Source organism: Microdochium trichocladiopsis, assembly GCF_020744255.1.
Source record: "Microdochium trichocladiopsis strain MPI-CAGE-CH-0230 chromosome Unknown B0I36scaffold_3, whole genome shotgun sequence".
Lineage (NCBI taxonomy): Eukaryota > Fungi > Ascomycota > Sordariomycetes > Xylariales > Microdochiaceae > Microdochium > Microdochium trichocladiopsis.
The window spans coordinates 3979866-4003567 of NW_025763546.1; the positions used below are offsets into that span (position 1 = coordinate 3979866).

At 57.5% G+C, this 23702-nt stretch overlaps 9 protein-coding genes across 9 annotated transcripts; 7 read left to right on the forward strand and 2 right to left on the reverse strand.

Annotated features, from left to right (window-relative positions):
* Positions 1–423: 423 nt before the first annotated feature.
* B0I36DRAFT_97279 (uncharacterized protein) lies at positions 424–1850 on the forward strand. Its single transcript, XM_046163673.1, has 3 exons — positions 424–884; positions 969–1187; positions 1276–1850. The coding sequence occupies exons 1-3, from the start codon at positions 653–655 to the stop codon at positions 1767–1769; spliced, it is 945 nt and encodes a 314-aa protein (XP_046015936.1). The 5' UTR covers positions 424–652; the 3' UTR covers positions 1770–1850.
* Positions 1851–3315: 1465 nt separating this feature from the next.
* B0I36DRAFT_406552 (uncharacterized protein) lies at positions 3316–5006 on the reverse strand (the record flags this gene model as incomplete). The annotated part of the gene is made up of 3 exons (XM_046161817.1): positions 3316–3637; positions 3723–3860; positions 3940–5006. The coding sequence occupies 3 exons, from the start codon at positions 5004–5006 to the stop codon at positions 3316–3318; spliced, it is 1527 nt and encodes a 508-aa protein (XP_046015937.1).
* Positions 5007–5352: 346 nt separating this feature from the next.
* Positions 5353–6394, forward strand: B0I36DRAFT_429870 (uncharacterized protein; the record flags this gene model as incomplete). The annotated part of the gene is made up of 4 exons (XM_046162510.1): positions 5353–5598; positions 5737–5787; positions 5866–5931; positions 6169–6394. 4 exons carry the CDS (start codon positions 5353–5355, stop codon positions 6262–6264), a joined length of 459 nt encoding a protein of 152 aa, XP_046015938.1. The 3' UTR covers positions 6265–6394.
* Positions 6395–7416: 1022 nt separating this feature from the next.
* Positions 7417–11093, forward strand: B0I36DRAFT_319202 (potassium transporter-domain-containing protein). The gene is made up of 6 exons (XM_046153372.1): positions 7417–7918; positions 7992–8524; positions 8592–9026; positions 9086–9161; positions 9219–9353; positions 9409–11093. The coding sequence occupies exons 1-6, from the start codon at positions 7691–7693 to the stop codon at positions 10816–10818; spliced, it is 2817 nt and encodes a 938-aa protein (XP_046015939.1). The 5' UTR covers positions 7417–7690; the 3' UTR covers positions 10819–11093.
* Positions 11094–12688: 1595 nt separating this feature from the next.
* Positions 12689–13570, forward strand: B0I36DRAFT_319203 (uncharacterized protein). The gene has a single exon (XM_046153373.1). The coding sequence runs from the start codon at positions 12707–12709 to the stop codon at positions 13199–13201; it is 495 nt and encodes a 164-aa protein (XP_046015940.1). The 5' UTR covers positions 12689–12706; the 3' UTR covers positions 13202–13570.
* A 1102-nt stretch (positions 13571–14672) lies between these two features.
* Positions 14673–15228, forward strand: B0I36DRAFT_238874 (uncharacterized protein; the record flags this gene model as incomplete). Its single annotated transcript, XM_046149651.1, has 2 exons — positions 14673–14998; positions 15105–15228. The coding sequence occupies 2 exons, from the start codon at positions 14673–14675 to the stop codon at positions 15226–15228; spliced, it is 450 nt and encodes a 149-aa protein (XP_046015941.1).
* Positions 15229–16046: 818 nt separating this feature from the next.
* On the forward strand, positions 16047–19004 carry B0I36DRAFT_406565 (fungal-specific transcription factor domain-containing protein; the record flags this gene model as incomplete). The annotated part of the gene is made up of 10 exons (XM_046161818.1): positions 16047–16123; positions 16214–16319; positions 16379–16454; positions 16616–17327; positions 17383–17553; positions 17618–17821; positions 17921–18293; positions 18366–18504; positions 18655–18792; positions 18913–19004. 10 exons carry the CDS (start codon positions 16047–16049, stop codon positions 19002–19004), a joined length of 2088 nt encoding a protein of 695 aa, XP_046015942.1.
* A 152-nt stretch (positions 19005–19156) lies between these two features.
* B0I36DRAFT_347574 (uncharacterized protein) lies at positions 19157–20512 on the reverse strand (the record flags this gene model as incomplete). Its single annotated transcript, XM_046156586.1, has 1 exon — positions 19157–20512. One exon carries the CDS (start codon positions 20510–20512, stop codon positions 19157–19159), a length of 1356 nt encoding a protein of 451 aa, XP_046015943.1.
* A 610-nt stretch (positions 20513–21122) lies between these two features.
* On the forward strand, positions 21123–23587 carry B0I36DRAFT_421480 (major facilitator superfamily transporter). Its single transcript, XM_046162181.1, has 7 exons — positions 21123–21741; positions 21827–21899; positions 21955–22030; positions 22100–22264; positions 22335–22692; positions 22769–23008; positions 23115–23587. The coding sequence occupies exons 1-7, from the start codon at positions 21502–21504 to the stop codon at positions 23517–23519; spliced, it is 1557 nt and encodes a 518-aa protein (XP_046015944.1). The 5' UTR covers positions 21123–21501; the 3' UTR covers positions 23520–23587.
* Positions 23588–23702: the final 115 nt, after the last annotated feature.

The window sequence follows — 23702 nt, forward strand, 5'->3', positions numbered from 1 at the left end:
TGACCTCATTGCCGAGGTAGTCCGGTAACTTACCCGATTATAAATAAGAGAAAGTCTAACTTATCCGACGTCTAAATGCAGCATCAAGCTCGCCAGCGTGGGAGCATTGTGACGCTCATCGACCCCGGCTCCGACGGACTGTGCACCAGCGTGAGTGGACCGGACAAGGCCCTGTGCCTGAACATATGTCAGGGTCCCAAACCATAAAATGCCGTTTGTAATCAAAGCCCCAGGGCTGCGCCGCTCGCGAGTCCGAGCCGTGCCCAATCAACACCACTTGCATGCGTTCCGGAAAAGGCTCCTGTCAGCATAATCCCTGGTCGCTATCCACCTCAGCTCCACAGCCTCAACGCCCATTAGAGACCCGGTGCCATAAGCCTAGCCCGATCAGAGCCTGGCAGGCCAGCCCTGTCGTCGTGATGTGGGCTCACAACACGCTGTATCCTTACGACCTGGCCCCAGCTTTGGGGCAGTTGCCTGTGCTTACTTATCCTTTGTCCCGTCACCCCCCTCGACCGTCACTAGAGCGGCAGTACCTCATGATTTCTGCAGACACAACTCGACGTGAAAAGGACCTCAGAGACGGATCCGCGCACCCTCCAGGCTGCGTTACCACCAGGACGTCTGGGCAAAGCGGAATACACCTGGCAAAATGGTGTCAACACGGACAATATCGACAATTGGCCTGGCTGTTGCCACGGCCGTTTTCGCGCCGCAGGTCGACGCACAAGAGGACTTCCTCTCACGGTTCACCTTTCCAGGTCCCGAATACCTCGGCAAGACTTTCCACTACCTCGACACCCTCGAAGTCGCCTGGATCAGCAACTACACGGCACCGACGCTCTGGCTGTTCTGCCGAAAGAAGGATGATGACACGATATTCAGTACGTCTGAGGGACGGGGGGAGCGTCTCAGGAAACACGCAGCGCATTTCCTGGGAGTCGCCGACTAACAAAGACACAACCCAGCCCATTACAGGGAGCTCGCGCCAGGAGGCAACGCGACGCGGGAGGTCACGCTCCAATTCAAGGACATGGACCACTGCTGGCTCAATCTGCGCTCAGAAGGGGAGAAGTGGGGGATCAATGGCGTCGGATGGCAGTTTGACAACAGCGCGCGAGGCCAGACGACCATCGGCCTTGGATCCTCGTCGTCCACGAGCTCCGCGGCCGTGCCGTCCCAGACATGTGAGTCCCTGAACCCTAGGACCAATGGGGCGTACGATGGTTGAGGACATGAAATAACGCCTGCTAACCGTGGCATGCTTCGCCAAAGCGTCTTCGCAAACCCCCTCAGTCACGGCGACATCACCCACGGGCTCAAGTGCACCGCCGCCGCCCTCGTCACCGACCGGAATCCCAGACGACAGCCTGTCGACAGGCGCGAAAGCCGGTATCGGTGCCGGCGCCGCCGCAGCAGGCCTGATCATCATCGCCGCCCTGATATTCTTCTTCATGCGCCGCCGCAAGAACAACAACAACAAGCGCCCACCCGCCGAGCTGGCCTCACAGGAAGGGGGCACGTATCAGGACCACCCACAGTATCCGCCCGTGTACGGAGGCCAGGCGATGCAAAATAACAGCCAGTACCAGCAGCTGGGCACTCCCGGGGCGGGAGCAGGCGGCGGCACCTGGGTCCCGGCAGAGTACTACACCAAGTCGGCAGCAGAGCCGCAGGAGATGTACACGGGCGAAGTACAAGGCGCGCACGAGATATATACACCGCATACGGCACCGACCGAGCTACCCTCAGGAGGGCATTATAGGTAAAACGTGTGGTCGCACTTGGGAATGCAGATGGAACTGCCGTGCATGGCTTCTGTCGGGCGGAGTCAGGTCTGAGAGCCTGTCAGGGTTGTCACTTGCGCCGTCCGAGGGACGTCGACATACATGTCGAGGCAAGTGGCGTGGAGGTCGCGCCACCCACCCAGATGCCCTTCGAGCCCAAAAGTGAAAAGCGCCTGGATCATGCAAAGAAGCATATTCTCCTAAGCTCGAACCAGTGCGCAGTACTTTTGGCCAGAAATGGAGACACAATTCCCTGCCGTCCTTGGCAACACTCTGTGGACATGAAATCTGTAGGATGACCTCATGAAACGCGTGCAACGGCGAATCATGCTATTCTCCGTGAGCCCACGATGCTCTCTGATACAAAGGCGTCCTCCGCTATCCTGGCGCTCATCGAAGGATTCGAAAACTCCTTGTTCAAGTAACCGTGTCTCATATGCCTAGCTTTTCTCCAATATTTCTTCCAAGAACCTTCTGAGCTCAGAGAGGATACTGTCATGGCATTTCCCCGCCACGAGACGAGCATGCCAGGCACCACCGCCGCTGTTATCAAACCCCACTGCTGAAAGTAAAGCCCGCAAGCCGCGTCTTCGGCACGCCAGAACTCCTCAAACAGCTGACCCCCGCGGTGCCGGCTCTGGAACGACCATGTCGTGACTAGCTCGACGAACCAGCAGTTCCTGTTCCTGGCGCCAGATTACATCTGGGCTGGAGACGCGGAGCATAGCGAGTTGCTACTATCACGGTTCCCGAGCTGCATCACGCACGATTCCCAAAGCAGGCAAGAGCCAGCGCTGGATCGCACAGGGAGCTCGGAACAGAAGCACACCACGACCGGCAACACGGCAAGAGACGCCGGGCAGGAGGAGGCAGCCGCGCTCACGGCCGCCATGAGCTTCCCGGGGGCGACGTGGCAAGATATGCAAGTAGCACGCCCCGCACTCCGGCGTGTCGCCTTCTTCAGCGTCTAGATCCAGGAAACAACGTGGCCCAGCGGGACAGGTGGGCGGTTTGAGTGAATGATGGAGTACCCCTTGGAAATGGTCATGGCGGAGCTATACTTCACGGGCGTCGCGCGGCTCCAGCACGCCGCGGAGGCACATCCGGACAATGTTGGCGGCGGCGCTACGAGGTTTTACTTTGTCGTGTAGCAAGGAAGACAAGGAGCGGCTCTTCCACTGTGTAGAAGGCGACGGAGACGCTACATGGCACTGGGAGGCTCGGCGGCATATGAGCGATGGCGTGGCCGCTCTTGTGGAGCGGGCGGATGCGGTGCTCGTGTTCTACATGGGCAGCGTCGCTGGCACGCAATGGCATATGGCTTCCGAGCTTGGCGGGTTTCCACGCACACCATTGGCAAAGAGCAGAAGCGGCGAAGCACCGGTTGATCCCTGAAGTCATAGACCGCTAGGCGGATTTGTGCTTGGAAACGCAATAGTCTGAGTTGCGCATCCTCCGACTGGAGCAAAGTCTGATTGGTCTGTTGGACAATTGATCTTCGAAATGCTCCGTGGAAGCATCTGCATCATTATCTCATCCAAACGAGCTCCACGACTTCATCAGATGATCCTGTATCTCCAGAGCCTTTCCGCACATACAGCTGCCTCATCAACTGTCCGACGACCTCGGTATACTGTAAGTAGTATGTCTTGCGTTCGTCGTCCGGGACTCGGTCTCGCATTGGACCCATGGTATATGCCCACTTGAGATCTTCCTCACCCGCGGCATTTCCCCATGTTCGCTCCATCTTGGCCAGATCGATGGAACCCAGCCCATTTGCGTAAATGCTTATCGAGTAGCCGTTTGAGAGAATCGTGTCACTGCCGAATGCGAACCGCTGAAGAAAGCACCTCCTGCGAACAGAAACATGAAATGTCAGCATGTGTGTTGGAAGAAGACCGCGGGCCACAGAAGGGGTTTGGTATTGCCGGGCACACACACCCGCAGAACTTGGCCGCCCTCGCCATGGCCACTACAGGCTCCTTGTACCAGCTGTTCCAGTGATGCAGATTGAGCGGCTCGATGCCGGACTCGAAGAAGCCTCGCATATCTCTGGTCAGGTCATGCTGAAATCTGCTCGTCCACAGAACTCGTCAGTTGCAGGTCCCATCAGACAATATGGCCCGGAGTAAGGAACAAACCGGCTGCATACAGATTCGGTAGGACAGTCAGTCGGGCATTACTGTGCCGGTATATGCAGTCGCGGATAAGGACGTCGCCGAAATCTGGCGGAGACTCCCTGAGACATTGCCGGGCCGTCTGCATCGCTCCAATCTTGCGCGCGAGATGTGCCGAGATGTACGCACCCGCGCCGCCAAAGGCCATCAGCCCGAACTTCTCGAGCGAGGGCCAGTCTTCGGACAGCGCGCCGACGTACAGGTCCTTGTCGTCGTGGTCGAGGATGCCGAGCGCGGCAGAGAGGGGTGCTAGGTGCGGGAAGAACGTGTCGTCGTCGAGGAGCCCGAACCATTCCGTCTCGTTGCCGCTCATGACGATCATCGTATTGAGCACCATGAAGTGGGATTGCGACGTGGAGTGCCTGCTTGAAACCGGGGGTATGAATGTGGCATTGACCTGAGCCTTGTGGTAGTGCGCGAGGAGCTCGCTGATGCCCCTCTGGTGCTCCGTGTAGTCCTCTACGATGACAACGAGCAGCGAGCCGCTGCCAGACGCCCAATGAGAGATGCTGTCAAACGCCTCGACAAGCCTCGAAAATGTTGTCGCCATGCCGAAGGCGAGGTTGTGGTACGTCGCATTCTCGGGATAGGGCTTTGCAATCGGTATCGACAGCGCAGCACAGGGCTCTGTGGTCACCGGGCCGGTCTGGTCGAGTTTCACTTGGAGAAAATGCTCGGTGATCAATGGCTCGACAGTATTTGCGATATCATGCCGATCGATGTCAAAGCCGTCTGCTTCCTGGAAGCACCTTTTTGTGTACTTGAATTCTGCCGAGAATGTGACATGGCCGCTTTCGCTGGCTCGGCGGACAAAGTCCAGTGTGTTATCATCCCCCTCAGTGACGCTGAGCGAGCTTTCCAAGTCAGGCAGGTTCTGTAGTAGCGCAGTGTTGTCCTCCACTGGGTGGAGAAGGCTTTTCAGACGAGGCAAGTCCGGCAATGAATCGTAGTTTGTCAGCCAGAGGTGGCCCAAAATGAGTGACACGGCGGATGCAGCCACTACCAGTGCGGCACGCCGACGAAAGACGCTGGAGGTTGTCATCCTCCCTTGGAGGCTCGAGCCGTTGTGCTGTGAGGTAATGCATGAACCATGGCCGCGTCGAAGTCTCCGCACTGCGTCCTACAGGACTGGGGACGGACACAAGAAATAGTAAACAGAAGTATCGGATTTTCGGCAGGAGCAGACAGAAAGGAATGCAAACAGCAGCCTTCAAATGGTCAGGTTTCTGCCCTTACGAGCTACTCCACTGGGACGGGTCTGACCGGCTCGCCCCAGCATCCTTGGCCTTCGCCAAGTCGTTGTTGGTTCGGCTCCCGGCATTGGATTAACGGCACGGTCCATGGTGGTCCCTGCCGAGTCCCGTCAGACTGTCAATCAATGTGCAAACATGGCTGTTGAGGGGGAACCCCGTATAATTACACCCAATCAGATGGTCTGCATTGCCTCAAGACGGCCCGGCTTCTTGCACATTCAAGCAAGCGAGCGATGGAAAGTCAGCCGTCCTGTGGAAGTGGCTCGAAACGCTGCAGAGTGCTTACGGCCGACTGTGAACTTGATGATATCCTCAATTGTGCAAGTTGGTGAAGCCGGGGGCTGCTATCGTCCATGGCGTCGTAACCCTTTGCGTCATTCCGTAAGTGGGATTGTGGACTTGTACGTTGTGCGATGCCATATTTGGGTGCTATATGCACATAGTATTCCAAGGCAGGGACTGCTCGAGGCAAGGAGCCGTGAAAGTTTTGAGAGTGGTGTGCGCCAACTCGTGTCATAGTGGTCTTGTCCATTCATGTGGCTCACTTGCGCCTCGAGAAGCAGTCCGTCTGTAAGTAGGTGCTCGATCTGAGTGCCTACAGTACCATGCAAATTGAAGTCGTCTGCTTATACCTCCAGGTCCATGTAGTATGAAATGATCCTGCTGTTCCTCTTGAACACTATTGCCGAGAAAGTAGCATGCTTCAACAACAAGGTAAGGAACAGCCTTTGTCGGGTGTTTGTCGGCCAGATTTGCTGGCGTGGCCCAATACTCCGGATAGCAGGACTATTGGATGTCCAGCAGCCTCTATATGGACGTGAGTATCGATGGTGGGCCAGCAGTACTGCTCCAGCATAGAGTGGTATTGCCATTCGTGCCGCGACTATTGCAGGGGATCAGACGCTCATTCTTGACTCGAGTATTAACATTATTACCTGACGCCATCTCAAGCTATACCAGTCAAATGCTGTGGTCACAAAGTGTGAGGAGACTAATCATGACGAAGTTAACCACGGTGCGACAGCGCTCTTCATGGGTTTGCTGTAGGAGCAGAGACACGAACGAAGGATCACGGGGCCAGAAAATTTAATTCATACAGGCGAGGGAGGAACCGGCTTGGATATGAATGCTGAAGATCTGTAAAACAACGAAGTGAATCATGAGTAGTCAAGCTTATGAGCACTAAAGAAGTGAAATAAGGGCACACGCAGACGCACAACTCCTCCATGAATAAGGCGCGGTAATCACAAGTATGCAGGGTGAAGACTGCCACTAGCGAGCTTGATACACGTGGGTTCCATGTTTGATGCACCCTGCACGTCTTCACAGGGGCGATCGATCCCCCATGGCCGCTGTCGTCATCGTGGCGCAGCGCACCTGTATGAGCGATTTTCACCTTGCGTCCGGTTCCTGCTTTCGACTGCGAAATGCCTCACGAGCTTTGCAGAGGCATTTTCTGTCTGGCATCAGACGAGCAGAGCCACGAGACCAGATGGGCCCCCGAGGATCGGCAGTGTCTCCCCCGCCGTGGAAGCTGTCGAGTGATCAACATCTTTAAATGGCCGAGGAGGGAATGGGCCGGCACGCACCCACATTCACGATCTGACAGGGGCCCTTTCCAAAGCTTGACGGGCGACGGGATGGAAGCCCACCTGCTGCCAGGGCTAGCGAGATTAAGCTTAAGACCAAGGCGACGTGCTGCGGCGCAGAGGTACCACTCAGGAGCCGCATGCCAAGCCCAACGAAAGGGGGCTGTACCTCCAACCATGACTCTGCTAGCTTGCTCACTTGCTGGACCGCCTTTGCCAGAGAACTGGGAGCGAGCCGGCCCCGCGCCGTTTCCCCTCATGCACTCCCCGCTTGTCTCGCGGAGGGTCTTATGGCATGTCTGACTGATCAGCTGCGCAACGTGCTGGAATGGGGCACGCTGGAAGGCCGCCACTCGCAGGCCGGCGTGGATCGGCCATTGGGCCTAGGCCGGGCTGAACCCCTCACGCTTGGCATCACCAGTAGAGGACCCTGGCCATGGGAATTGTAGGCCGATATGTGCAAAGCCAAGCAGCCAAGGGCGCCAGCCACGAGGTGCCGGTGAAGCTGGCTTGCCTGGCTGCTGCGGAACGGCTAGTGGTTGGTGGTCCAAAGCCAAAGTATAACTGGTGATAGTCCCCGTGCGCGGGTGACTTTGGCCGCACAACCTCTGCCACTCTCCCCCCCTGTGCTTTCACAAGTGCACAAGCACGTAACCCGCGAGCCCCTGCCCGCGACGCCATCGAATAACAAAGCATCCCGCCGTGTCGGGCAGACAACCTCACCGGTTTCACACCGCCAGTCAATTCGTTGCCGTGACCCCCTTGAACGCCAGATCCAGCCAGCCGCGACCGGTGCAAGTACCACCACAGCCACCAATCGGCCGACCACTCTCGGCCCGCGACGCGCAAGGGAGGACTCGAAGGCGAGCACAGAGCTCACCCGAATGGACCCCCGAACCACGAGCAGCCACTCCTCGTCCAGTAGCAGCGCCGCCGCAGCAGCAGCAGCGACAGGGTCACCTGCGAACGATGAGGAGCCACCCATCGAATTGCCGGACCGTCCGTACCAGGCTGACGACAGTCCTCCAGCGGTAGCGCCTTCCGGGCTGACGTACGACGAGGAGAAGGCTCGCAAGATTGCCATCTACGACCTGAACAAGGCGCGCAAGCAGGTACGTAGCCACCACCTTGAGAGCGAGCAGCTTATGCGATTACACAATCTAACACAGGCGCGCACCTCGCTAGAAATTCCGCGGTGCACTGCTCCTCTGGGTCGCGTTCCAATCGACGGGTGTCATCTACGGCGAGATCGGCACCTCCCCGCTCTACGTCTTCTCCTCGACATTCTCATCACAGCCATCATGGGCAGACCTGACCGGTGCTCTGAGCATCATCATATGGTCGCTGACCCTGATCGTGACCATCAAATATGCCTTCATCGTGCTCCGTGCCGACGATGACGGACAAGGAGGCACCTTTGCCCTCTACAGCTTGCTGTCACGGTACACGCAGATTGTAGAGAGCGACCCGCGCACCAGCGGGCTCATCCAGATGCGGCGATGCCCGACGAATGAGCTGCGCCCCGGCGCTCGCAGCGTGCGGCGGATTCTCGAGAACAGCAGGGCGATCCAGTTCTCGCTCAAGGTTGTGGGTGTCGTGGGTGTCTCGCTCGTCATCGCCGAGACGGTGCTCATGCCTGCACAGTCTGTTCTGGGCGCAATTCAAGGCATCAGAGTCGCGGATCCAGACCTGGGGACTCCTGCGGTGGTTGGCATATCGTGAGTCTTATCCAAGATCGTTGTCCAGTCCGCGTCGCGCAATACTGACCACCTACCTTTACTACAGCTGCGCCCTCCTCATCGTCCTCTTCCTCATCCAGCCCTTTGGAACTTCGAAGCTTGGCACGACGTTTGCGCCCATCGTAACGCTCTGGATGCTCTTCAACCTCGGCTCAGGCATCTACAATCTCGCCGCCTACGACCACACTGTGCTCAAGGCCTTCAACCCTGCCTACGCCTTCAGCTACTTGGTCCGCAATAAGTACGAAGGGTGGAAGTCCCTCGGCGGCCTTCTGCTCGCTTTCACCGGCGTGGAGGCGCTCTTCGCGGACCTGGGCGCTTTCAGCATGACGGCCGTGCAGATCTCGTGGCTGGCGCTGGCATATCCGTGCTTGCTGTTCACATATGCCGGCCAGGCGGCCTTCATTGCCATGGATGAGACGGGCAAGGCGTTCACAAATCCCTTCTTCTACACGGTCCCGCCGGGGACGTTTTACTTTGGGTGCGTACCCTACCGATACCCGCTGCGATGCGCGTTCGCTAATGCTTTCTGTGATGCAGCTTGGTTATTGCCGTGCTTGCTGCCATCGTGGCATCGCAGGCCATGATTACGAGCACATTCCAGCTCTTATCACAGGTGAGGAAATTCCCGGCATGCTGAGAGGAAATGAACTTTTGCTAACGCCCGGGACAGGTCATGAAACTGTCCTACTTCCCACATATCAAGGTCGTCCACACGAGCGAGCGTTTCCATGAGCAGGTCTATATGCCGCTTGCCAACTGGCTGCTCATGGTCGGCACGGTGATCGTGACGGCGGTGTACAACAACGTAAGTTAGCCCCTGGCGGCGGCTCAGTCGTCCACATTATTAACGATCGAGTCAGACGACCTCACTCGGCCAAGCCTACGGCGTATGTGTAATACTGGTGACTTTCATAACGACATGCCTCGTCGCTCTCGTCGCGATCTTGGTCTGGCACGTCCCCATCTTCATTGTGCTGCCCATCTTCCTCATCTTTGCCGCGCTCGACGGTGCTTTTATGACGGCCGTTTTGACCAAGGTGCCTGATGGCGCCTGGTTCACGCTCGTGCTGGCCTTCCTGATCTCGTCCATATTCATCCTCTGGCGGTTCGGAAAAGAAGCCCAATGGTCCGCCGAGAGCCTCGACCGCCTGGCCGCGACCGATCTCTTCACCGCCTCAGACCCCAACTCGGCCACCAACACCGGCAGTGAAGCCCAAGCGACGGGCACGGAGGCCGGGACGACTTCATCCGACATGCGCCACCGCGGCAACCAGCCACCACACCAACAACAACAACAACAACCACACCTCGCGGCAGCCTTCGGCGGCCACCCCGTCTCGACAGTCCCTGGGCTGGGGATCTTCTTCGACAAGATCGGCGACCCGGCCGTGCTTCCCGTCAGTTTCGTCCACTTTGTCCGCAAGTTCGCCGCCCGCCCGACGGTGCTCATCTTTTTCCACATGCGCTCGCTCCCCGTGCCGTTTGTCGACCCGAGCGAGCGCTTCGTTGTCACGACTGCGCGAGCACTGCCTCCTACGGATTCGTCCCCGGGAACAGAGTCCGTCAGCAGAGGACGACGGCTGAGCCGCGGGAACAGCAACATGTTTACTGCCGCGGCGGCGGCAGCAGCAGTAGCAGCAGCAAGGGACGACACGCGCGACAGCGGAGTGGGCGGGCTCGGTATTATATCACAGAACGAGGAGTATGACCACGACCAGATCACGAGTGCCGCGGCGGCGGCGTCTGCTGCTGCTGCGACATCTGCGGCGACCACTGCGGCCTTGTTGCCAAATTGCTACAACGTGGTCTTGCGCCACGGGTACGCGGACGAGCCCACGCCGCCCGGCTTGGCCGAGGAGCTGGTCGCGCAGGTTGAGCTGGTGGTCGCGCGGTCGGCGCAGTCCGAGGATGCTGCGGTCCGCGCGCTCGAGGCGCTGCGTGAGGCATGTCGGAGCCAGACGGTATACGTGCTCGGCAAGGAGACACTGCGGATTCGCAGGCCTGGCGGGAGCAGCGGCTGCGGCACGTCGAGCAGCATGATGATGCTTGGCGGGAAGAGGATGAGTGCGGGGAGCGTCGGCCTGGATGTGGTGGAGCGGAGAGGCAGCGTGCAGAAGACGATACGCGAGTGGTCCCCCTGGAGTATCGGGAGGAGGATCCTGCTCGGCGCGTTCTTGTGGATCAGGGAGAACTCGAGGAATAAGCTGGCCGAGGTGAATATCGACGTGGACAGTGTGGTTGAGGTCGGCTTCCTCAAGGAGATCTCATGAGATTGTTAGTAGCTGTTGACCTAGTTGCGTGCCATTGGCGAGCAAGAACGTTTGTCTTCAGAACTGGGGTCTCCTGACCTTCTACAGGTCAACAATTTCGCACCTCTTCTGCCATTCAGGGTGATAGGTGTGACTGTGTAAAGACTTGTGTCCCTTAATTCTGCCCTTATCTGGAAGAGACAAGAACGAGTGGTTTGCGAGGGATCATATGATTTTACCCCTGTGATGCACGCCACGTGCAGCTTGCTATTGCGCACTACCAACCCTGATTCCAGATTGACTCCCTGGTAAGGAAACGATAGCCCTATCCTAGTGCAATGAGCCCTTTCGGGCGAACTAGTATGGATATTATGCATCCCACGCCTGTCCCAAGGTCTTCGGCTAACGCTTTGAGGACTGAGATCCAGCTACTTCATGCGTGAGCACGTGTAATGCGAGTCTACACGAACTGGCATAATCAACGGATAGAGTCGTTTAGATGACATCAGCAATGACGGAAAAGTCTTCACGGGACTAATTTCTCAGTATTTTGTCGATATGATGACGGACAATGACTTCACAATGTTAAAAGCACAATGGGCCGAGGACCTAGTTGTAGCTGACCGCCTAACCTATCATAGTACGAGAGTCTCCCTTTCGATGTCTCAGCCAAGACCCAGATGCGGAGGGAAACAGGGCCTTAGCTCCTCCCTTGCAACCTCAGACATGCCAGTAGGAAGAGTCGGTCAGAGGGAGAAGTCGACGGCCACACTCCAGCGTGCTTAATTTAAAGTTTCGCGCCAGAAGATGGAGACCTGCCAGATTTCTCGATTGACTCGCATAAAGTTCTCGACGCGGGAGGCCGGCAGCCTTATTAACACCACTTCCGGCACGCGAGAGTTCAGCTACCCACGAAGAGGCAGCAAAATAGCATTTGCGCGTGGCTTCGCTGGACAAAAAGCCCCTCACGATCCCCACGATCAGAGCAATCTAGCACCAAGCCCTCCGCCTCATGGGTCGCACATGGCTCCACTGTCCACGCTCCAGTATCAATAGGAGTTGCCAAGTCTGGCTTGCTCGGCCACCCCGCGCGACCGGAAACTGCCAATACCATTTGGTTCCGGGGATATAGTACTGGAGCTATGCTTTGGTCATGACCGGGCGGCTTTGGAGCGACCATACTAAAGCTCGATTCCCAACTCTCAGCCTCTTTCACACATTCTCACGACAATCCACTTTGTTGGTCAAAGATACACGGTGACACCATTCGCGAGGAAAGCCTTCTTTCTGCGAGCTCAGGCGGTACCACGAGTGCGGAACCGTTTCTTGGCATCTCTTGAGTTCCTGTTAGCCATCCCGACTGCTTTTCCCACTTTCAACAGCATTCAGCATCATGGACGCCTGGCAAATATTACACCTTGGCGAGGGGCTAATTTATGACCTCTTTGGCGTCGTCTTCTTCGCCTTCTTCGCCGTCAGCATCGTCGCCTTCCGCAAGCCCCTGCTCTCCTACTGCGCAGCGTCCTTCATTGTCTCCAGCGCGCTGTGGGTGATGACGACAGTCTTCAACCTCGGCTACATGCTCCCGCACCTGATCCGCGCCATCTACCTGCTCGAGCAGACCCTACGCCCCATTGCCGACCCGGAACAGCTCCAGCGGCAGACCCTGCTCATGTTCGTCCCCGAAGGCGTGATGGACTTGCACAGCAACACTTTTCCCGTGCTGTCGTCCTCCTCTTCAGCGGACGTGACGTCGGGGTTCGTCAGCCCGCCGATTGTCAACGAGGATCTGCTGCTCGGTCGGTCCTCCCCGCCTGAGGCTGTCGGTGCCGTCCACGCGGCGGCAGACTGGAGTGCTCATGTGCTGCCCGGTCTCGCGTCGACTGGTATTACAAGCTGCCTCGCCATCATGATGCTCGTCTGCATCTGCAGCGCCTTGCTCGTCGCGGTGTCCGTCGGCATGGTGATCGAGGCGCATTTAATGGAGCAGGAGCAAGAGCAGACACGGCAGGCAAGGTTCGGCCAGCACCCACAATACGGATGCATGTTCACGGACAATGAGGTCGACGATGCCGCGGCTCAAGAATCACTCATTCGCCAGCAACGAGAAATTCCCCGCCACCACACATCCTGCCACTGCCAGGGACTGGGCCCGGCTGAGACCAGATCGCGACCGGCCGTGTTGCGGGCTGCGGTCTGGATGAACAAGTTTGTCGGGATCGACGCACTACGTCACACAGATGTGTATACCGCGCAGGAGCGTGAGTCATTGCCAACGATTTGCGGGAACTTGTTCTTCGCGTTGCCGAGGCTCTGCACAAACATGTCCCTTGGTCCATTGAGACTGTCAACGCGGAGGGCGGGAGATGTAGAGGCCGTGCATGGTGGACTGGAGAAGAGTTAGTCAAAGCGGCGTAGGCGAGGAAGATGAATCTATCGAATGGGTCACTACTGACGAACGAAGGTAACCGACAAAAGCAAGGGCATCTGATATCCAGGAGGATACGCGAGAGAATAGGCACAAACCCCGACCATGTTGCATTCTGTAGTGTCAATAACCCCAGGCATAAGAGATTCCGCAGTGGTCCAATTGGCACTCTGTGTCTGAGCCCGTTTCGCCCACTTAGCCAGCAGTACTGCTATAGAATGTGCCTGGGCGTCATAGGGGCGCAACGAGCGACTGGGAACGAAGCGAGCGGATTCCAGCCGTCAATTTATCCCCTTCCTGCAACCTATGATGCGCACAAGAGTTGCTAGCCACCAATCGGACAAGCGAAAGACACAAACTATATTCGTCTAACCATCGAAAGTCCACTTTTGCAACGGGTCGATTCAAATCAGGCAGATACTTGGTACCTGCATCTCAGGCCCTGTCATGTTGCGTCACGACTTGTACCTGGCAGATGACGCCATGTAGCACCGGCAGGAACGCGTCTGCTGCCGATCGACTGTTATCAGAGTTGCAGAGGTGGAACCTGGCCAAATGTGCACGGGGACGGCAACACCCGCTCTCGGCGTGGTGCGAACCTCTTCGCGTTGAGGTCAGTGGGCCATTCAAATCGGTGGACGATTTCAAGAACTCTCTGATACCTGCTGGAATCGCCAGCCGACTTGTCGCCATGCCTTTGAGCAATAGCAAATCTTGACCAAATCAATGACGACATTCTGTCTTCCTGCCTCATCCAGTCCGGCTCCTAGCTGCTTGAATGGGACTGCCGGGCATTTGTCTTCCGCAAAATACCCCAAATATCGGTCACGTCAACTGGCCCCTGCCGATCGAAATGCCGAGCTCAGTGCATCCTGCTCCGGAAATTTCTCCGGCGGTGGTCGCTTGCAGACTTTGGGTGCGCGTCAACGCCCACCACAATACCACCTTGTCCCAATTGAGATCTATCACCGATGACGTCTTCCCCACGTCTCACAGAACAGCCGAGTCGAATCCCTGTCCCCTGGCGCCTCAACAATCTGGGGTACCGGGGAAAAGACGATGGAGCAGGGGGGCTTCAGGACTTTCGACACGTGTCGCGCCGGGTTTTGCATGCCATGACCCTTTATGCTTCATGCGAGGTGGGGGACTCCAGGATGACCAGGAATGTGCCGCATGATCGATCTCGGTCTCGGCAAGTGATTTCTGCATCTTGCTGGACCATTACAGGACAGGAAGGTATGGTGTCCCTGCCGATCAGGCCAAGCACGCAACCGGTGATCTTTGCTCAAAGACAGGTAGTATAAAAGGTTACAAGTGCCCGGGGAGTGGCCGGACGATGGTTCTTCGTGGAAGCACAGCCAAGCCGCAACAAAGACGCCAGAGACCTACATCCAGGAACCAACAGGCTTGGGCCAGTCCAGCGAGTCAAAGATATATACCAGTCGCGATGCAGATTCTCTCCATCCTAGCCGCGCTCTTCGCGACTTCGGCCATCGGCGCCGTCGTCCCTGCCGCCCTCGAGAAGCGTGCCATCACCTGCGTTGCTCCCGGCTCGACTGCCACCGCGCGCTGGACCAACGCGGCGGGCCAGGCATGCACCTTCAACGGTATAGTGGGCAGCAACTACGGCAAGAACGCTGCTGGCGGCGACTACTCATGTAATGGCCGCTGCGGCGCCGGATGCTCTGGCGTCGCGCTGGGCAACTTCTACACGCAAGACTGCTTCTCGCATGATATTTGCTCGTATTTTGAGAACGCCAGTGGTGGTGCTAGGTCAGTCTCGCTGCTCTTTTCTTCCCTGGCATTATTCGCTCTTCGGGCGGTCATTCTTCCGTACCTACTCAGACATCTGACACTTTCTGGGCGGGTTACGATACAGTGACAAGAACTGCGGTGCTGCTTTCAATGCTGCTGCTGACGACACCATTGGCGGTTTCTCGTGCGCCAAGTCAAACCCTTCGAATGCGGCTGTGGCACCGTCGACCAAACCTGTTTGCGTATGACCGGCATGGAGACTGAGGAAGGTAGTAGTCATGGTATTGAGAAGAAACACGAGCGAGGCATTAAATAAAATTCTATTATAACCACCCGTGCCCCTGTCGATTTCGTGACGAGTCTACAGGCCGGCACCTGGTCTCTACATACTCCATGAATAACGCACGCGACACTTCTACTTGCAATCTAGCTCTCGTTAAATCGCGCTACTTCCGACCGTAGCCGCGTGCAAACGTCCTCGCAGCCCATCGATTCCGTATTTTACTCTTCCCGCATGGTGTCAAGCAGGTGGTCGACAAATCATCATGGCTCCAACAGAGCCGTCGCAATATGCGACACCATACAGTTCGGAATTTATTCCAGCGGTCGAGCTCGAAGCATCAAGTATCCAAGGCTACTGTTGGATCAATGCCAGTGGTTTCCAATTAGCCGATATTGGGAGTGGCCACAGACGCTGGGGCGGAAGCCAGCTTCCCGTTTGGTCGGCACCTGGGCATGCCGAAAGTACAGTTACAAGACCAAGTACATGGTGTCGTCAATTGATCTAATGTTGCAAATGCAGAAGACATGATAGTGGCCAAGCCACATTGCCGGATGCGCCCTGCTCTTCTGAAGGTCGGCCAAAGAATGGGGACGGCTAGCCGAGTGGCTTTTTCGCCTGACTCGAGGCCAGGGGGCCACCTAGCCGACAGCACTGATATCGGGACCCTGCCCTCGCATCGCATCTGCCCCGAATTTCCACTTTTCCCCTCCTCCACGTACCATCCTGCCGACAGTCTCGCTGGAAGGCAAGGTCGACGCCGCCGGACCCGGCTGCTGCCTTATCATGGACATGTCACCGGCTGCACGTCGGCGGCGCAGACGTCGCGTGCCTGACGAGAATCGGAAACGGGCACCCCGAGCGTGAGCACCATTTGCCCGGCCGGCCGGCTGGCTGGCTCGCCAGTGCCCTGTGCTGTGGAACAATCTACTGACTGACGTTGTCTCGGCTAGGTGTACGCGATGCAAGGCGAGAAAGAGCCGCTGTATCGAGATTGAGCTGGGGGCATGCCAGCGGTGCCGCCTCAAGTCGCTGCCATGCATATTCGAACGGCAAGTGGTCAGATAGCCGTGGATCACGGCGGGTTCATGTGCTGATCGTACACACCGGGCAGTGAGAGGAGTCCGTCCGCAACCAATGTCTCGGCTCTTGTCGAAACCAGCAGCCCTGCAGCGTCAGGGACGACTGGCGAGGGTGACCCGCATGAAGACGACACCATCCAATGCGCCACGGCCCCAGAACCGAGTCCCTCCAAAGCAACGGTGACAGTCTCAGAGACCAGTCCCGCCGAGACCTTTTCTGGGGATGGACGTAAGTATATCCAGGATGCATCTGGAGGCATGTCCAGGATGAAGCACTAACGTTAGACAACGTCACAGACCCCTCTGAGCGATTCATGTGGCCTCGTTTTTTGTCAAAGCTTAGAGAGACCTTCTCGCTGGATGCCACAGGCCAGACAGATGCTACTGTAGCCCAGCCGGCTCGCCTGCCTCCTGCTCTCTCTCCGGCTGACCTGCGGCGTTTACGGAAGGCCGCGGACGCCTTCCCACCTCGTCCTGTCGCAGACTTCCTACTGTCTGTGTGCATAGAGCACGGCACAGATTCCTTCTACTACTTTGACCAGGTCCAGTTCCTGGCTGAGATCGACGAGTTCTACACAGATTCCAATTCTCGCCTCAGGTATGACACAAGCTTTATATGCCTGGCGTACGCCGCTTTCGCCCTCGGCAGTCAATGGACTACACTGGCACGACCTGATGGTCGCCAGCCGCCTCCTATTCTGCAAGAGGACAACGACCCTGGTCGTATATTCTACAACCAGGCGCGATCTCTCATTCCCGATGTCATCGATCTGCCATGCCTCCGGGCAGTCCAGGCGACGTTCGTCTTGGGTGTCTATCTCCTGCCGGCGAGCTCCATCGGGTCGGCGTATGTCTACCTCGGGCTCTCCCTGAGGAAGGCCCTGGCGATGGACCTCCATCTCAACGCAGACGAGGTTGGCGTCATGGACGACGAGGAAAAGGAGGTTCGCAAGCGGATATGGTGGGCCGTCTACTCGCTCGAGAGGTATGCAACCCCGTGGCCCAGGCTGGACGCAAGCAATCCGCTGACTTGAACGCAGGTCAACTACCATCAAGTTAAACCGGCCACGCACGGTCAACCCTGCCATTATCACTGTTGGCCTCCCACAGCTGTACCCAGCACTTGACGACAAGCAGAAGTTCAACAATATCGAACATCAGATAGCGGATGCGCGGCTGATGCTCATTCTTGATCGAGTCTCCGAGCCATCGTAAGTATTTGCAACGATCGTCAGTAAACGGCGAGATCCGATGATGACTGACACATTTCCACAGAGAGTGGACTGATGCGCAGAGTGCACCAGGTCGATTCGGCGACGAGCTTAAGCAGTGGAAGCGGTCATTGCCCCCTAGTCTCAAACTGACCAACGTGCCACCTAAGTCGTCGAGCTACCGCGCCACCTTTCACTTGTACCTCAACTACTACTTTGCGTGGATCGCTATGGGCAAGGTGAGCGTCGTCACAGTGGTCCGCGCCCGGTTGCGGCACGCATTCGGACCGCCAGCATCATCAAGAGCGACCCCTCATCGCCAGCCTGCTGCCCAGTCTGGTGCTGGCTTCCAGCCGAACAACAGCAGCACCCTTTCGACACCGCCCCATGTCGAAGAACACACGGAGAACATGTCACGCTCGTGCGTCAAGGCAGCCAGGAAAATGCTCGGCTTGTTCGAGGAGCTCACCCGGACCGGCAACCTGACGCGCTTCTCCTTCACCGACTTCCAGGGATGCAGCATTGCCACCATTGTCATCCTCCTCGCCGGCATAATTGAGCACGACGATCCAAGCTTCGAGCGGCTGGCCACGTTCGGGCTCAACTGTCTGCGCAAGATGGCGGAGGGTGGAAACGGGGCCGCGAAGACGGGCGTCGGGTTCGTCGAGGCACTGCAGAGCATAACCAACGAGGCTTCCGAGAAGCTGAAGAACGTCGCTTCGATTGCTGCACTGGCTCCTGTCAGCACGAGAAACTCGATCAGCGCGCCGGTCGGTGGAGCAGAAATGTCTCATGGGTTTGCACAAGATCAGACACCCGCGCTGAGCCAGGAGCACTACAACGGGTGGGTCGAGTGGCTGCAAAGACAGCCGGCGTACCAGTTCTCTCCAGATCAGATGATGACGCCGGCTGGAAGCAACATGTTCACAACGGACCAACAAGCACAGTTTCGTGGTGGCCAGAGCCTACCTCTAGGCACACCAAACGCCAATATGGCCACCATGCAGAGCAACGAGATGGCAATGCACGTCACCCCAAGCAACAGTAGCTGGCAGAACATGAGTCATACCGCGCAGGCGAGCACCGGCCATCAGGGTCAAGCTAGTACAAGCCCAGAGGCCATGAGGCAGTTCTCCAGATGGGACGGCGCCGCGGCACTCCAACAGCTTTCAGCTCCTGCAGCAGCGCCGATGACTCCTGGGGCAGAGACTCCGATGAGCACTGTACACCAACATGAACGTGCGCCGCAACAAATGGCACTACAACAGCAGCAGCAACAGTACCAGCGAGCACTGCAGAGCCAGCAGATGATGTCTTCAAACGCCATGGTGGGGGGCCATGGTGGCGCCGCCGGCGGAGGCATGTTTTCAACGCTCTATGCGGATGAGCAGGCGTTCTTGATGGGTCTTACTGGATGGGATGTGCTCGGGGTGTCAGAGCTGTATGAATGATGATATCCTCAGCATGGACAAATGTTGGCTATCTGAGCGCAAACATGAAAGGAAGCCAAACGTACGCCGTTGCAGTTTGCAAGAGCACAAACATCAAGTTTGCATTAAGAGTTAGAGCTGCTCTATTTGAAGCAATATGCTCGCTCAGATATCTACAACGACGCCTTGACCTTGACTGGTACTTCTGCATCTTCCACTAACCGTGCCGACCGACTCTTGTAGATCCGGCCCGCTTTCATGACACCATGGACGTAGTCATCCGGCTTGTCCAGTATCGTGACATCTTCGAGAGGATCCGCGCCCAGGAACAACATGTCCGCCTCGAAGCCCTCCTTGATCTGCCCCAAGCTCGTCTCTTGGTTGATGAGCCTCGCCGCGTTGATTGTGGCGCTCCTTAGCACCTCCAGCGAGCTCAACACCTTCGCCCTCAGCCTGAATTCTCCCGTCTGCGCGGCGCCCAGCGGTCCGAGCAGATCTGAGCCGTAGCAGATGGTGACCCCGGCCTCTGACGCAATCTTGAGTGCCCGCAACCCAGCATCCAGAACCTCAGAGTTCTTGCTCTGCCCGTCCGGTGGCAGGTAGCCAGACCACTTCTCCGAGGCCATCTGATCATACGTGATCAGCGTGGGCGTCAGGAAACACCCCTTTTCCTTCATTATCAGCGCCGTCTCCCGGTCGAGGAAGTTGCCGTGCTCGATGCCGCGGCACCCGTTGTCGATGCAGTGCCGGATCGCCTCGACCGTGTACGCGTGGGCCGTGACGTACGTCCCCGCGTTGCTCGCGCACTCGACCATGGCCCGGATCTCGCGGGGCGTGAACTGGAGGTGGTCGATCTTGTCCGTGGGGCTCGACACGCCGCCGCTGCCCATGATCTTGATGAAGTCGGCCCCGGCGCGGATCTCCTCGCGGACGGCCTGCATGCACTGGGCCTCGCCGTTGCAGACGCGGCCCATCATGGTGTGCGCGCCGCCGCAGCACATCGAGTGGTCGTGCGGGCTCCGGTAGTCGGCGTGGCCACCCGACTGGCTGAGCGCGTGGCCGGCGATGAAGAGCCGCGGGCCGGGGAAGACGCCGTCCGCGATGGCTTCCTTGATGGCCAGGTGGGCGCCGCCGCAGTCGCGGACGGACGTGAAGCCCCGGTGGAGCATCTGGGCGCAGACGTAGGGCTGGCGGAGGAGGCTGACCGAGTCCGGGTTGCCAAAGGCTTGCGAGAGCGAGGTGAAGCCGGGTACGGCGATCAGGTGGACATGGCAGTCGATCAGCCCGGGGGAGAGGTACTGGCCTGTGCAGTCGATGAAGATGGTGTCTGAGGATGAAGACGAGGATGACGACGAGGACTTGTCGGAGGGAGAGGCTGGCGTAATGGAGGCGATTTTCCCCCGAGAGATCCTGACGGTCGTAGACTTGAGGATCGTGCCGGCGGCGACATCAACGACATTGGCGTTGTAGAGTGTGTAGCTGCCCGCCGCTGGTCGAAGCCAGGGCTTGATGTCGCTTTCCTGGACCATTGCGCAGTCTCGAATCAGGCAAGTTGCAGCTGGAGGGTTCAACGAGAGAGAGACAGTGTCGACAGAGCTGAAGTCGCGGTATCGATCTTGCAAATGCAGCTAGTATGTAAGCGCGGAAAGGAATGGTGAAATATCCCAAGGTGGCTGTGTGGCTTTTGCTGCTGCTGTCCTCACAGAAGACGGACGTCGGGTGGTAGAATAGTATGGAGGATGACCCTGGGCGTCGGCCAAGTGCCTTTTCGGCATTTTGGCAGCTCAACTGCCAATCATCCCTTCAGTGGCTGGAACGGGTGACGACAACCGATATGGCGGGGAGGAGGGACAGATAGCCGACGCAGTGACTTGTTGTCAGGGAGGGCGGATGTCTGGCCCCTGAGCCAGCCCCAATCTCGCCATGGCGCATCGGCAGTCTGGCTCTCCTCCGGGGCCGGACCAGACAACTCACTTGTCTTTACTGCCACGCTTATCAGCACCACGCTAAGGGCACTTACCCATTATCTGTCTGCCGCTAGGGATGGGCCGTTGCCAGGAGCCCGGAGCCGGCTCTTGATAAGTTTTTATGGGGTCTGCCGTGTCGCTGCAGTGGAACAACCCCAGATTTCTCGTGTCCACCTGGGTCATTTGGCTGTGGATTCTCAGGTCATCCTCCTCCACGCCCTCCCCAGCCTGCATCGGATCAGCGGCTGTCCCATTGCTGCATCAGCTCATCTCGCTCCTTATCTCCAGCGTTGTCTTGGCGAACCAGCGAGCCGAGCCACTCCTTCGTCCAAGGGATATGCCGGCCAGCTCCAAGCAGACATAAGGCCAGCACTCCTCCGTGTCGCGAGGCAAGATCCAACCACTGCTCATCGGACATAACTCCGGATCGGCTGCTCTCACATATTCTATCGACGCACCCGCCGACAAGGAGTGCTTTCGCCTTGGGCAACAATCGCTCACCTGCTTACACACTGCGCAACTTGACAAATCCAGACGCTGACCACATCGCCATGGCGTCCGCCATTGAGAAACAATCGCCGCCGTTGGACGCAACCTCGGACAAACATCCCGAGAGCGTGGGCAAGCAGCCCAGCGTCGAAGAGCCCCGCCATGGCCAGATTGTCGATGGTACATACACCCCCGAGGAAGAGCGGCAGGTCCTTCGCAAAATCGACTGCGTCATCCTGCCAATGATGTGCTTCGTTTTCTTCATGCAGTATCTCGACAAGCAAAGTTTGAGTTACGCGGCAGTAAGTTATTGCGAATCCAGGTAGCCTGTGCAGGCTCGACTTACCTCTCGGTGAGAATCTTCTGTATTAACGACGACTTGTGTAGGTCTTCGGACTCATCACCGATCTCAAGATGACCAGTGTCCAGTACTCATGGTGTTCCTCAATCTTCTACGTCGGTAAGTCTGATCGTACACGCCCATTGTGCATCTCTGCCACTGACAGGCCCATTAGGACAACTCGTTGCCGAGTATCCCTTTATTTATCTCATGTCCAAGCTGCCCCTGACCAAATTCGTCGGTGCGACTGTGTAAGCACCGAGCCATGACAAACAGTCATTCAACCTCAAAGCTGACGAGGCCATTCTTGCCGGGTACAGAATTATCTGGGGCGCCGTATGTCTCTGCCTTGCCGCACCACAAAACTTTGCCGGCTTTGCGGCCGTGCGCTTCCTGCTGGGCTTCACAGAGGGTGCAGTCTCCCCAGCATTCGTAACCATGACATCCATCTGGTATCAGAAGAGCGAGCACGCCACCAGAACCGCGTACGTGCTTTCCTGCATACAACTTCCAGTCCACAGCTGGATATCCGCTAACTCAGCGCACTTCCTCTAGTCTCTGGGTTTCCATGAACGGCATCGCCCAGGTCTTCGGCTGCCTCATCATGTATGGCATCGGCCACAACTCCTCGCTCGCCTTACAACCCTGGCGCACCATGTTCCTCGTTTGCGGGGCCATGACCACTTTCGCGGGCCTTCTATTCTACTTCCTCATGCCCAACGGCCCAAAGGACGCGTGGTTCCTGACCGCTCGCGAGAAGGAGGTGCTCTCCCTGCGCATGGCCAAGGACCGCGATGGGGGCGACAAGACGTCGTTCTCCACCGCGCAGCTCTCCGAGGCACTGAAAGACCCCAAGGCATGGTTCGTGTTTTGGTTCGGCGTGCTGGTGACGATGCAGTCCCCTGTGTTGACGGTATGTCCCATCCATTCGTCTGATCTTGAGAAGCTTCACTGAGGAGAACACGTTTCGACTGACTCAATCTCGCCAGTTTGCCTCCCTGGTCATCAACACGATCGGCTACGATAAATTTCAGACTATGCTTTACACCGCACCATCGGGCGCGATCCAGGTTGTCTTCCTCTGGATCGGCGTGTTCCTGTGCTGGCTGTTCCCACGCGATAGAACTCTTGTTGTGCTCGTGCTCATTATCCCGCCGCTTATCGGTAACGTCTTGCTCATGAAGCTCTCGCTCAACTCTGGCTGGGGAATGATTGCCGCTTCATGGATGGTGAGTGCCCCCTTATTACTCACGCTGCTCCGCACATGATCACAAGGGAGAGTTCATAAAGTGCAAGAACGCTGACTCTCGTATATCGTTGCCTTTCATCTGCCAGGCCTCCTGCATCACAGCCGTAATGTCACCCCTGCTCTCCCTCACGGCGTCCAATGTCAAGGGCAACACCAAGCGCTCCGTCGTGTCGTGCATGTTCTTCATCGGCTACTGTGCCGGCTGCATCGCCTCGCCGCAGCTCTGGACCGAGAAGCCGCGCTACTTCAACGGCGTCGTGACCGCGCTCGTGACCTGGTGCCTGCTGTTTGTCGTGGTGATTGCCTACCGCGTCGTGTGCCAGCGAGACAATGCGCGCAGGGACAAGGCCATGGCTGAGAGGGGGGAGAGTCTGGATGACGAGAACAGCCGCCGCGGTGGTAGTGGGGGGGCTGTTGTGCTGGATAAGAATGGCTTGCCGAAGACAGATTTGACGGATAAGGAGGACGTGTACTTCAGATACAGCTACTAATCTCATGTTTGAGACGGAATATTTCATAGCATAAATAGATTGGAGCATGAAAGTCGCCGGATGGAAGCTTCAACACCTGAGGACCCCCGAGTCACTGGGCAGCGAGATGGAAGCAAGCGTATAGTGGTGTACTACTAGGGCTGCAAATAGCTGCAGCCTCACACGTCGAGCGAGAGCCCGCCG